This window comes from Myotis myotis, unplaced genomic scaffold, assembly GCF_014108235.1.
Source record: "Myotis myotis isolate mMyoMyo1 unplaced genomic scaffold, mMyoMyo1.p scaffold_m19_p_6, whole genome shotgun sequence".
NCBI lineage: Eukaryota > Metazoa > Chordata > Mammalia > Chiroptera > Vespertilionidae > Myotis > Myotis myotis.
This window is the reverse complement of record NW_023416368.1, coordinates 18320968-18333107: the sequence shown is the minus strand read 5'-3', so window position 1 is coordinate 18333107 and position 12140 is coordinate 18320968. Positions and strand designations below refer to the sequence as shown.

The window sequence follows — 12140 nt, the reverse complement described above, 5'->3', positions numbered from 1 at the left end:
CCAACCCCCTTAGGAAGGATTTTCAGACCTAGACTGTGACAATTTCATCTTTCATAGAGAACATCTCAAACCCATACAAAAGTATAATGAGTATTAATGAACCTGCATGCACCTACCACACAGCCTGAACAATTAGCAACTCATGGCCAATCTTGTTCCATCACCCGCTTCCCCTCCCCGAACGCTTTGGGACTCTCAGAAGTCACACATTGATATATATTGCTATAAATGAGCCAAAGATGGCCTCTGTGTATTGGCTCCTAGATTGTTTATTTCACTGCAGGCTAAACCCATTATTTTAAAAGCCCATAGAAGCCAAACTCAAATTTTTAAACATCCATTTGTTTAAAAAAAAATCCCAAATAAGCAGATTTTTAGCCACTTGGAGCCTGTCTGCTTTGCACATCCCGGAAACCTCACCCAGCATCTGCTGACCATTGATGAGATGGAGCCTGTGGTTATGAGACCCCAGGCTGCCCTTCTGAGTTCTCTGACCCAGCGATTTTCCACCCTATGGATGAGTGACAGATGTCATCTAGACACCTAAGGCCCCTCTGTGATCTCCCCTCTCCTGTGTTCCCTTGCCCCCTCCCTGCCCTAAGCTCTGGATGAGTTGTGATGAAATTCCCCTCTCACGAAACTATCACCCAATAAAGCTTGTTGTACATTAATGCTTCTCATGGTCATGTTTTCTTTGATGTGTCCCCAAATCCCTTGAACCCTTACAATGACTCCATCTATAAAAATTTCAGTATGTATTTCTAAAAATAAAAACTCTTTTAAAAACTACAGTATATTACCACATGTAAAAAACTAATGTTTCCTTATTACTAAAGTTTTAGTCAGTGTTCATATTTCCAATAGTCTCATAAAGTCTTTTTTTTCTCCATTTATTTGGATTATAATCTAAATATGGTCCACATATTTGGTTTGGTTGATATGGCACTTAAACCTCTTCAATCTATATAGTCTCTCTCTCTCTCTCTCTCTCTCTCTCTCTCTCTCTCTCTCTCTCTCTCTCTCTCTCCTTGCATTTTGTTTGTTGAAGAAACCAACTTGTCCCGTAGAGTATCCCATAGATAAATAAAGTTTATAAGATTGCATCCCCATGATGTTGCCTAAAATGTCCCTCTGTCCTCTAAGACTTGATCAGATGGTTTCAATTTTTTTCAACACAACTGTTTCACAGATGGCACTATGTTCTTCCACTAGAAGGTTCATAATATCTGACTGGCTTGCCTGGGATGTTAACCACTGTTGCTGCCCATTGCCAGAGTCATTAATTTGGGGGGGATTACAAAGTGGTAATATTCTTCAGTTATGAGCTAGAATGTTTCCACAAAAACAAATGTAGGATTTACCAGAGAGAATGTAGGATAAATGCTTGATTCTTTCTGTTTCTTCACCAATTTTCAATTTTTAAAAGTTGATTTTTTCCATTCTCCAGGGTGTCCAATTAGCCTTATTTTGTTTTAATACCATAATGAACCCATGAACATATTGAAAGTGTTTTAAGTTAACCCATTGAAGTTATTGTCCTTACTGATACTCCAATTATCCCGTTTTTGGCCAATGGGACCCTCTTGTTCAGATTGATTACTGAGTCCTTTTTGATGTCTTTAGTAGTTGTTTGTGGTATTCTTGTTACCAAAGTTAAGATGTTCTAGGCTCATCTTGTATATTTTTGAAAATCTTAACTCTGACCTGATCATACCTATGTGATGAAGCCTCCATAAAAAATCCTAAAAGTTTGGGGCTCTGAAAGCTTCCTGGTTGGTGAACACATCCATGTGCCAGGAGGGTGGCCCACCCAACTCCATAGGGACAGACCTTCATCTGACTATTCATCCATATCCTTTACAATAAACTAGTCAACATAAGTAAGCGTTTCCTGAATTCTGTGAGCTGTGCTAACAAATTATTGAACCCAAAGATGAGGGGCATGGGAACTTGATTTATAGCCATTCTCTCATAAGTACAGGTGACAACCTAGGACTTATAATTGGCGTCTAAAGTGGGGGAAGCCTTGTGGGACTGAGTCCTTAACTTGTAGAATCACCTGACACTAACTCCAGGTAGATAGTGTCAGAACCTAATTGAATTGTAGGACACTCAGCTGGTATCGAAGAATTGGCTGGCTTAGGGAAAACCCACATTTCTTGTGTCAGAAATATTGTGAGTGTAAGAGTAAAGGAAAACACAGTGGGTTGTCCCTAGACACCATCTGTAATCCCCCACCCCCACCTCAAAGCAGCCACTGCTCTGATATGTTTCACCATGGGTCATTTGCCTGTGGAATCCTATATAATAAAAGCATAGTATGCAAATTGTCCCCTCAACCAGGAGTTGTCCAGGAGGCAAGGCCGGCTGGGGGGGAGAGAAGGGGGCCAGCTGCCAAGGGGGCGGGGCCACATGATGAGGTGGAAGTGGGCACTTGTACGAGGGGGTAGGGGCAAGTGAGCAGCCGGAAGTGGGCACGTGAACAGGGGTCAGGGCTTGTGATCATTTCTTTTTCCTGCTTATGGTCTCCTTTTCTTTTTTCTTCACATGTTTAATAACTTTTGCTTGTATGATGGAGATTGTGAATGCTCTGTTGTTGAGACTGAGACTTTAAAGAGTTTTGAATTTTTTTCTCACAAGTAGTTAATTTGCTAGCGGATCAGCTTAGTCATTTAAGGCCAAATCTGAGGCTCAGAGATGGGGAGCAGAGAACCCCCTCCCCCTCAACTCAGTCCAGCTGACAGGAGGCTCCACCAGCTGCCAAGGGTGTGGGGCCACATGATCAGGCAGAAGTGGGCACCTGAAGAAGGGGGCTGGGGCAAGTGAGCAGCCAAAAGTGGGCACAGCCAGAGGTGAGCAGGTGGACAGGGGTCGGGCTTGTGATCGACCAGAAGTGGTAATAGCTGGGAGTGGGCACGGGAATGTGGGGGCAGGGCTGTGATTAGCCAGAAATGGCCACATCTGGAGTTGGGCACATGAACAGAGGGATGGGGCCACGTGTTCTGCTGGAAGTGGGCACAGCCAGAAGTGGGCAGGTAGACAGAGGTCCGGGCTTGTGATAGGCCAGAAGTGGTTATAGCTGGAAGTCGGCATGGGATCGTGGGGACAGGGCTGTGATAAGCCAGAAGTGGGCCCCTGAACAGGGGGCCAGGGACATGTAATCAGCCAGAAGAAGGCTCCTTAACAGAGGGGTGGGGCTCCTGATCACTAGGAAGTGGGCAGGTGAAGACTGGGGCGGGGGCAGGTGAAGAGCGGGGTGGGGGTAGGTGATTGTGTGAGAGATGTCTCAGGAGGATGGACGAGGGCCCACATGAAGATTGAAGGGATGTGGCCAGGAGTCCCCAGAAGTTGAAGAGGTAGGAAGGACCCTCCCCTAAAGCCCTTGGAGGGAGCACAGCCCTAAACACCCTGAACGGGCCCAGAACGGGGAGAGCCTGTGTTCCTGTTTGTTTAAGGGAAGAGCCTGTGTTCCTGTTTGTTTAAGCCAGTCTGTATTCATCGGAGCAGCAGCCTCAGGAAATTTACACCTCCTTGCCCCTCCTTTTGGGGCTTTGACTGGGTTCTGGGGACAGCAGGGGCTCACAGGGAGATTCATCCCTGTGTCTGTGCCTCGGCCCTATCTCTTGCCCCCACACCACCCCTCTGGGCTCCTTGGCAGTGACAGTGCAGTGGGCACACCAGGGCAGGCTGCTTGTGTTAAGTGCAGTTAACTAGGCTCAGGGACTCCTCTGCTTGCCAAGCCCCAGGCTGTAGGATGATGCAGGGTACTCCAAAGCCCCACCCTTACCTCCCAGACCTTTCCCCTGATGAGTCCTGCCTGGGGCTCCCCTTTCCAAAGCACCTGTGTTGATAGGAGACAGCAAGTGGGTTTTCGTGCTCAGTTTCTAGATACCAAAACTGAGGCTCAGTGAGGGGGAGCAGAGGTCCCTATCCTTGGCCCACCTCCCCTTCAACTCAGCGGAGCTTACAGGTGGCTCTACCAGCTGCCAAGGGGGCATGGCCACACTATCATGTGGAAGTGGGCACCTGAACAAGGGGGCAGTGGCTAGTCAGCAGCCAGAGGTGGGTACATGAACAGGTGTGTGGGGCTTGTGATCAGTTGGAAGTGGACATAGCTGGAATTGGGCATGTGAACAGGGGGAGGGGCCGAGGGAGGTTGTCTGCTGGACCCACCCTCCAATTGAGCTGGTTAGCTGGCTGCAGTGGGCTTCATAGCCACCAGTTGTTTCCGTCATTATGGCATTCTGGTCGTTGGCTTTTTATATATATAGATGCAGTAGCTTAGTTGATTCAATCCTGGAGAATTTGTTCCTGAAAATGTGGATGGGAGAAAAGATAGACTGGGGGCATGGAAAAGAATAGTTAAGTTCTACCTCTGCTCATCTCTGCTGCTTCTGTCTTCTGGGATCAATGTGGAAGAAGGAAAGTATAAAAGTGACTTGCCCCACTGAATTGCAATCTATTGTTCAATTTCTTGAGTGTTTTGTGTGTGTTTTTAATTCTGGGAAATTTTAAAAGAACAGTATATACCAAGTAACTAAGTATCCACTATCTAAAAATGACCATTTGAAAACGATTTGCCAAATTTCTTAAAAATGCAACATATAATTCATCTAACCACTTTGGTTCTCCATTCTAGATTGTATTTCCTCCTAAGCTCATCCCCCAGCAACCTCAGTCATTAATTCAGGTTATTTCTGCCTAATCCATTTTATACTTGCATCTATAAGTATGTGTTAAATATGTGTATCATGAGCAAATAAAAGTTAAAAATTGAGTTTATATAGAAGGTATTATACTGTACTTATTATTCTGCTCTCTGCTTTTCTCCTCTTTAAGCTATACCACTGAGAGCTCTTTAAAAGTTAAGAATCATGTCTTATTTAATCTCTGCATCCCTTGTGGCCTTGTACATTCTAAATGCACAATAAATCACCAAGGAAGGAGAGGGGGGGGGGGGAAGGAGGGAAGGAGAGAAGAAGAGAGAAAGGAAGGGAGGGAGAGAGGAAAAGAGGGAGGGAGGAAGGTCTTTTGAATAAAAACTTTTTGTGTGGCTCCCAATTAAAAGTGAGGGTAATTCAAAGGCCTCTAAGTCCTCCATGCCATGAGTTCCCATTAGAGCAGTCATCCCTCCATCCTTTGATCTGCTCACTATCCTGTTCTCCTGGGAAGACCCAGCCGTGGCTCCAAGAAGTTCCAGGCCACACAGCTGCCTCATGTGCTCAGCTCCAGTGTGGCCCAACTCTTGCTGGTCATAAATCAACCAGCCAAGGCTGAAGCTTGCATTATCTCAGAAATCCTCAAGGATTTGGGGATTTGCTTCCAGTTGAATTTGCTTCCACTTGTCTTTCCTCCTTTCCTTCTCCCACTCCCTCTCTGTCTCTGTCAACCACAGAGCACCTTTCTCTCTGCCTCACTGTCTTTCTGAGTAGCTCACTCTGTCTCTGATTCAGAATTATGCCTCTGTCTTCCTTCCTTCAGCCCCAGCAACTACCTTCCTGCATTTCTCTCTCCCCTCCCATGAATCTAGCTGTAGCCATAGATTCAGGATCCCAGCTGGGCCATAGATCTCTCCCTCTCACTTTAAGAATGCTTTTTATGGTGGCCTCTAGCACAAACAGCTGTTGGAACTTGTTTGAGAAAACCTCTGGGAGCAGATGCTCCAGCAGGCCTTTAGATTCTTCTTTCTTCTGCAATCTGAGATGGATTTGGGGAGAAACTCACTCATTCATTAACCCATTAAACAAATACTTATCAAACTTTTATTTTATGCTGGTCACCAAGGTGGATGCTGGGAATATAGCAGTATGTAAAATAGTCCCTACAGAGTTTATAGTCTCATATGGGGGGGCGGGGGGGGGCACAGTTTGCAGATGTAAATCTAATAGCCATTTAAATATCTATATATATAAAAGCCTAAGCCACCAAACCACCGGTCGACCGGTCGCTATGATGCTCACTGACCACCAGGGAACAGATGCTCAATGCACAGGACCGGGCTCCTGTCTGGATTGGGCCTGCAGGGATTGGGCGAAACCGGCTATCCGACATCCCCTGAGGGGTCCTGGATTGCGAGAAAGTGCAGGCCAAGCTGAGGGATCCCACCGGTGCACGAAACTGTGCACCCGGCCTCTAGCATAACAATAAATGATGATCAATGCTATGAAAATATGGTCCACAGTGTTCTAGTAATGGTTAACGTCTATTAAGAGTTTATATAACTGGCACTATTGTAGGCAGTTCACATACATTTATATTAACAAAAGCTTCCATAATTCTCTTTTACATGTGATGAAACTGAGGAACAGAGTGGTTAAAAAAACTTGCTCTTGGGCACACAGCTTGTGAGTGGGAAGGCCAAGATTTAAACATGCCATGGGGTTAGGGGAGCAGGGGGAGGAAAGCCTGCTCTGAGGCTCAGTTTCGTTCCGCGTATGAATAGAATTTTCTTTCCCAAGAGCACATAGAAAACAGGAGGCGGGAAAAGGACTATTCTCTGACCTCTTGAATCACATACTAGTCCAGTTCTAAGGTCAAGTAGACTAGAATGTGAAATCTGACTTGGTCTCTCAAGCTATTAAGCCCCATTGAGTTTCCTGGAAAAATAAAGAGAAGTATGGGGATGGGAAGACAGTAAGGAATAGACACCTCCTGCTAAGATGGGCATGGAGGGGTTGAGCCTCCTACCCTGGGACATACTTGGGGATAGGAAGGTCCTTGAAAGAAGGACCCTTGCGTTCTCTATTGTATCTCCTGCACTTCATACACTGCCTGGTGCTTAATCATCATTCATTGAAAAGTGAATGCATGGATAAGTTGAATTAAATCTAAGTAAATTAAGTGGGGAAAGAAGAAGAAGAACAGATGGAAACTTCGTGTTTCTTCCAAGCTAGGGGTTTATGGTTCCAAAACGTCATTTCTTTCCTCTCTCACTAGCACCAGCCAAGAGTGCGGAGATACTCTGCCAGGTATCTGGGTCAGTTTCTCCTCTTTCTTTTCAATCTACATGTCCAAAATGTTTTCCTTCTGTTTCATAAAACTCCCGGTTTAATTTTTTTTTTTTTTTCAGTTTTTGCTGATTCAATGAAGAGCTAAGTTTGACTTAGAAACCTTACCTCTTAAGTCTCTTTTGATAAAACAATACCCAGAGGACCTGTCCCTTTAAAGCCTCTTTATGAGTTTTGGAGCTGAGTAAAATGCCGACCACTTTCAGGATAATTACACTGGAGCAGACACATTGTTCTTGGAATCTGTTTCCCAATCTGAGTAAACAGAGCCTGGTCCTTTTTATGTTCTTATAATATGCTCTGCTTTCTCCTTTAATTTTTTTTTTCTGTCTGGAGAGCTGCCTGAGGCTTATTTAATCTCTGGACCAGAGAAGAGGGAAGGATTTGTTTGAGAAAACATCTTCTACAGGAAATTTGGCTATGACGGGACATTTGGCTGGGGGGCTGATTCTTTGCTGATTCTGGCACATTCGATGGCTTTCTCTGTCCCACGAAGAGGACCGGGAAGCCAAGAACTGCTCAGCAACCATAGAAAAGAGTGAAGAACCAAATGTAACCACCAATTCAAGAGACTTTAGGCTGAAACAATCAAGTAAAGCAAAGCCCGCTGTCACCACTTTTTTACACGTGATGTGTTGGATTAAGGATACACATGGGAATCAATCCAATGAGTTCCAACTCTGTCACTAAAATTAACTGCGTGGTCCGGGACATGTGACCTAAGTTCTAATACTATCAGTTTTCCTCTCTGTGTAATGGGAATAAGAATGGTATTTTTCTCAAATGCTAATTATAGGAATAAAATTAGATAATACCTTGAGAACAGTGTCTGACAAATGGTGATGATCTGTGACATGTGCATTTTCACAATCCTACTTGCATGTGGTCACATTTTCTTTGCTTACCCATTAGAGGACCTGCATCAGAACCATATTCTTCTGACTCCCAACCTCAATGCTCTTTTATTCTGGGCCATTCCAAAGGAATTTGACTTGTTTTCTATGACTCCCAAGACAAGGAAGTAGAAGCTACAGGAAGAGAGATTTCATTGCAAAATAGGGAGATTTATTTTTAAAGGTTAGACGTATCAAAAATGACAGCCTTAGAAAAGGAGTGTGTTTTCTGTCCCTGGTGGCAAACATACAGAGCTGGCCAGGATGTTGTAAAGGGAACAGAGAAGTTAGACTTGGTGGCCTTCCAATCCAAAAAATCTAAGTTTCTCATAAGAAGGGGAGTGTTTCTATCTGCCAGCCCTCTACCCCATACTCATTATTTTTCTGGGAAATCCCGTGAGGCTTGAGAGTTTATCTGCCGATTCAGCCCTCACACTCCAGCCTGGTCAACTTAAGAACTGGATTTCTTTGGGATTCAAGAATCCGGATTCTAGTCCTATTTCAGCTTCCTCTTCTCTAAGTGCTTCTGGGGGAGAAGATTCTGTGGTTTGTGCCTACCCACTATCAAAACCATTCTCTGGAACAGCCCTTCCATTTCTCTTCAGGGACCACTCCTTCCCTACTGTGGCTCTAGTGACATTGTCTCAACTTCATGGTCAGCCCATGACCAAAATCTAAATTATGGGCTTTTCCAGCCCCCTGGCTACTGTACGTGCTTCAGGAAGGGGCATCTGATTCAAGTTAGACCAATCAGAATCCATCCCAAAACTTTTGCTAAAACTGTTGACAAGGAGATGCTGCTAAGCTTGATAACATGCAAGCTTGGATTTTCTGGGGTTCCCCACGTGGGAAGAGCCTCCCCGAAAATGAAGTCAACATAGAGAAAAGCAAAGCTGAAAGGTGATTAGAAAAAATCCTGATGATTCTTTTCAATGCCTGGCTCCAATAGTACCTCAAGTTAGACATGCAGTTAGCATGTTTCAGTTACACTAACCAATAAATTCTGGTTGTGTTTGGTTTTTATATATTTGGTTATTGCATTTATTTATTTATTTTTATTGATTTCAGAGAAGAAGGGAGAGGGATAGAGAGAGAGAGAGAAACATCAATGATGAGAGAGAATCATTGATTGGCTGCCTCCTGCACACTCCCTACTGGGGATTGAGCCTGCAACCCAGGCATGTGCCCTGGACCAGAATCAAACCTGGGACCCTTCAGTCCGCAGGCTGATGCTCTATCCACTGAGCCAAACCAGCTAGGGCGGTTATTGCATTTCTTTCTTTATTTACTTACTTATTTCTCAGATACATTTGACTTGAATTCCAACCACCTGCAACCAAGAGCTTCAACAAACACCTATCACAGTGCGCTACTGAAGGTATGTCTTGAGCTACACTGGTCTCTGCATCAAAATATACCTAGTAAAATATAGTAGGAGCTGTTATTTAGTGTGTCACTCTACAGAGAAGCATTAGGGTTTCACCCAGAGCCATGGGTACCTAAACGAGAGTGGGATTTGGGACCCCTTCAATCCCTCTCATAGTTATCTCCCAGACTCCGTATGAATAACCCCAGTCTTTACTACCATTTCCAGGGCCTGCCCCTCCCCTCCCTATTTTAGTGAATGAAATGGTCATTTATCCACCAAATACTGAAAGCACCTACTATATGCCAAGTGTCATAAGAGATTATGTTTGGAATACAAAGATGCGTAAGCTGGCACCCGGTAAATGCTCAGTAGGAACAGTGGCCACTATTCCTAAAACTGTCCAAGGTCTAAGGATGGCGGGGGCCTGAGGAGACAGATTCCATAGCCTTGAGCGGAGGAGGGGCTCTGTCCAAAGAGGACGTGCTCACCTTCGGCCGAGAATTGGGTGTCCAAGGACATCTGTGGGGCTCAGGTTGAGGGGAGGGGAAATGCTCTCTGCTGGCTTTTCTAACCAGGCTCCGACATCTGGGGGAGCAAGCCTAGGGCCAGCCAAGGCGGGGGTGAGAGGCTCTCACTGTGGATGGGTGGCAAGATGAGCAGATGATACAAAACTAACCATCCTCAACAATGGGCACGTCAGCCCTTCCACTCAAGACCAATTATTGGCCAGGCCGCACTTGGAGAGAATGTCCTTGGGAAGAAAGCACAGCCCAGCCCCCCAGAACTTGGCTGTCAGGTGTACCTTCCCCCTTGGCCCCCTGCTGAGCTGGTTTGCTGCAAGGGCCCTCTGACAGCAGAAGGACAGCAGGATTTATCACTGTCCTAACTTGTCCATCTGTCTTCGCTTGGAGGGTCCCGACAGGGGAGCTTCCAGGGACCGCACTGAAGCGCACTCGAGCCCTTGACAGAGACACATGGCGGTGATTACACGGGACGTTAGGCACAGTTACCGCGAGGCTCCGCAGCGCCAAGTCCTCTCTGGAGCACGGTCTCAAACAGACTCTACAGCCTTTTTTGCTTCCAGCTCCTTTTATACCTTATGTGTAGGGGGAGGGAGGGAGGGAAGGCAGGCTCCTCTTTCCCAGGGGTGGAGACGGGGTTCCCTCTGCTGGCACAATTGATGGGGCAGCCTGGATGGTCTTGTTCATCCCCAGCTTTCTGTCCTGGGATGCCAGAGCATTCGTTTCTTTATCAAGCAGGAGACTCAGACCAAGACCTCCCTGGGAAAGGGAGCATGGCGATGCAGCCCGAAGCACGGGCAGAGCGTTTCCTAAGATGAAGAAGGGTAGAGGAAAAAGAAGATGGAATCACAGAGGTGTTCACAGCCATGGACTCCAACTCCTGCGCTAAGGTTTGATTTCTCTCTTATCTCGGACAACTTTTTTAAAAAATATGTTTTTATTGATTTCAGAGGGGGAGAGTCAGAGACATCAATGATAAGAGAGAATCATCTGTTGGTTGCCTCCTGCACGCCCCTCCTGGGGACTGAGCCTGCAACCCTGGCATGTGCCCTGACTGGGAATCGAACCGTGACCTCCTGGTTCATAGGTCGATGCTGAACCACTGAGCCACACTGGCCAGGCTCTCTGCCAGCTTTTTATCTGGCATTTGCTCACACGCCTTCATTGACAGGGGCCCACCACTTCTTAGGGCAGCTTATTCTATTCTTGGGCACCTTGGACTCTTAGAAATGTGCTTCGGATGGAGCAGGAATCTGCCTTCCAGTGGCTGCTCTTGGCCCAGCCTTTCAGTCCACTTTCCCAGTCACTGTTTCTCCCAGAGTTGCCTCTTGCATGAGGATCATCTGGGGGAACTCCTCAAAATGCATAATCCTGAGCCCAGCCCCAACCTGATGAAACGAACGTCTAAGGCAGGGGTCTAGGAGCCTGCATGGATAAGGATGCCTGATCTGTAAGATAAGAGTGCAGGCCCCTGAAATGAATCAGAAGGCTACTCACAAGCAGAGACTATCCAACGGAAAAGCCAGGAACCTGGAGGACAAACTTCTCCAATTTATCAAACTCTGCCAAGGGTGGGGCGGATTGTGGAGGAATCCCCATCAGAAAGGGATGAACTACTCAGGAAATCACAAATAACAGCTGGCAGGCACAGTCCTGTGTACCCCTTCCTGCGCAGGCACCGCAGTGACCTCCAGTGAGCAAATAAGGAAACTGAGGTTGAGAGCGGTGACTTCCCCAAGGAAATACTGGAAAGTGACAGGACTGAGGTCTGTCTGACTCCACGCCCCTGAGAACCGGAACCCATATCTAAACCCCCCCAGGTCCAGGCTTCTTCCTGTATCTCAATGAGCAGACTCAAAATTGCTGTCATTTAACTGTGGAACCAGTTTTCACCCTAACTCCTAGGAGGAGAGAGGTCCCTGTAGGCACTTCTGAGCACTAGCCCGTCCCCAGGAGGCGAGGCTGCTTGGGGCTTCCAGGGGATGAGTCTGGCCCTGGGAAACCACACAGACCCTCAGGGAGCAGTCTTGCTTCCCTAGGCTGCTCACCTCACCGGGTCACTCCTGTGGTGAGGCCCATACCAAACATTTGCAGGGTCTGAGCAAGGGTATAAATAGAGGCCAAATAATATTAAATAAGTAAGTAAAAAAATAAATAAATAAATAAATAAATAAAGGCCCACATATTGCATGTTTGAATAGTTGACAGTTGTAAATTAAGGTAACAAACTACAAAAAGAAAAATTCATGTTCTATTATTATCTTGAAAAAACAATCTTTCATTGTGACCTGGAAGGCCAAGTTCAAATTTAGAAAGTGAAGGAGCTCCTTCTTACTACATGGCAGTGGGG

The 12140-nt window shown here is 46.0% G+C and overlaps 1 protein-coding gene across 1 annotated transcript in view; it reads left to right on the top strand.

Annotated features, from left to right (window-relative positions):
• The first annotated feature begins 10556 nt into the window (after positions 1–10556).
• Positions 10557–12140, top strand: part of GALNT10 (polypeptide N-acetylgalactosaminyltransferase 10) — a 191944-nt gene continuing 190360 nt past the window's right edge. The window contains exon 1 of the mRNA XM_036312544.1: positions 10557–10680. Coding sequence (XP_036168437.1) covers positions 10657–10680 — 24 coding nt within the window. The 5' untranslated portion in view covers positions 10557–10656. The remainder of the gene's footprint in view (positions 10681–12140) is intronic.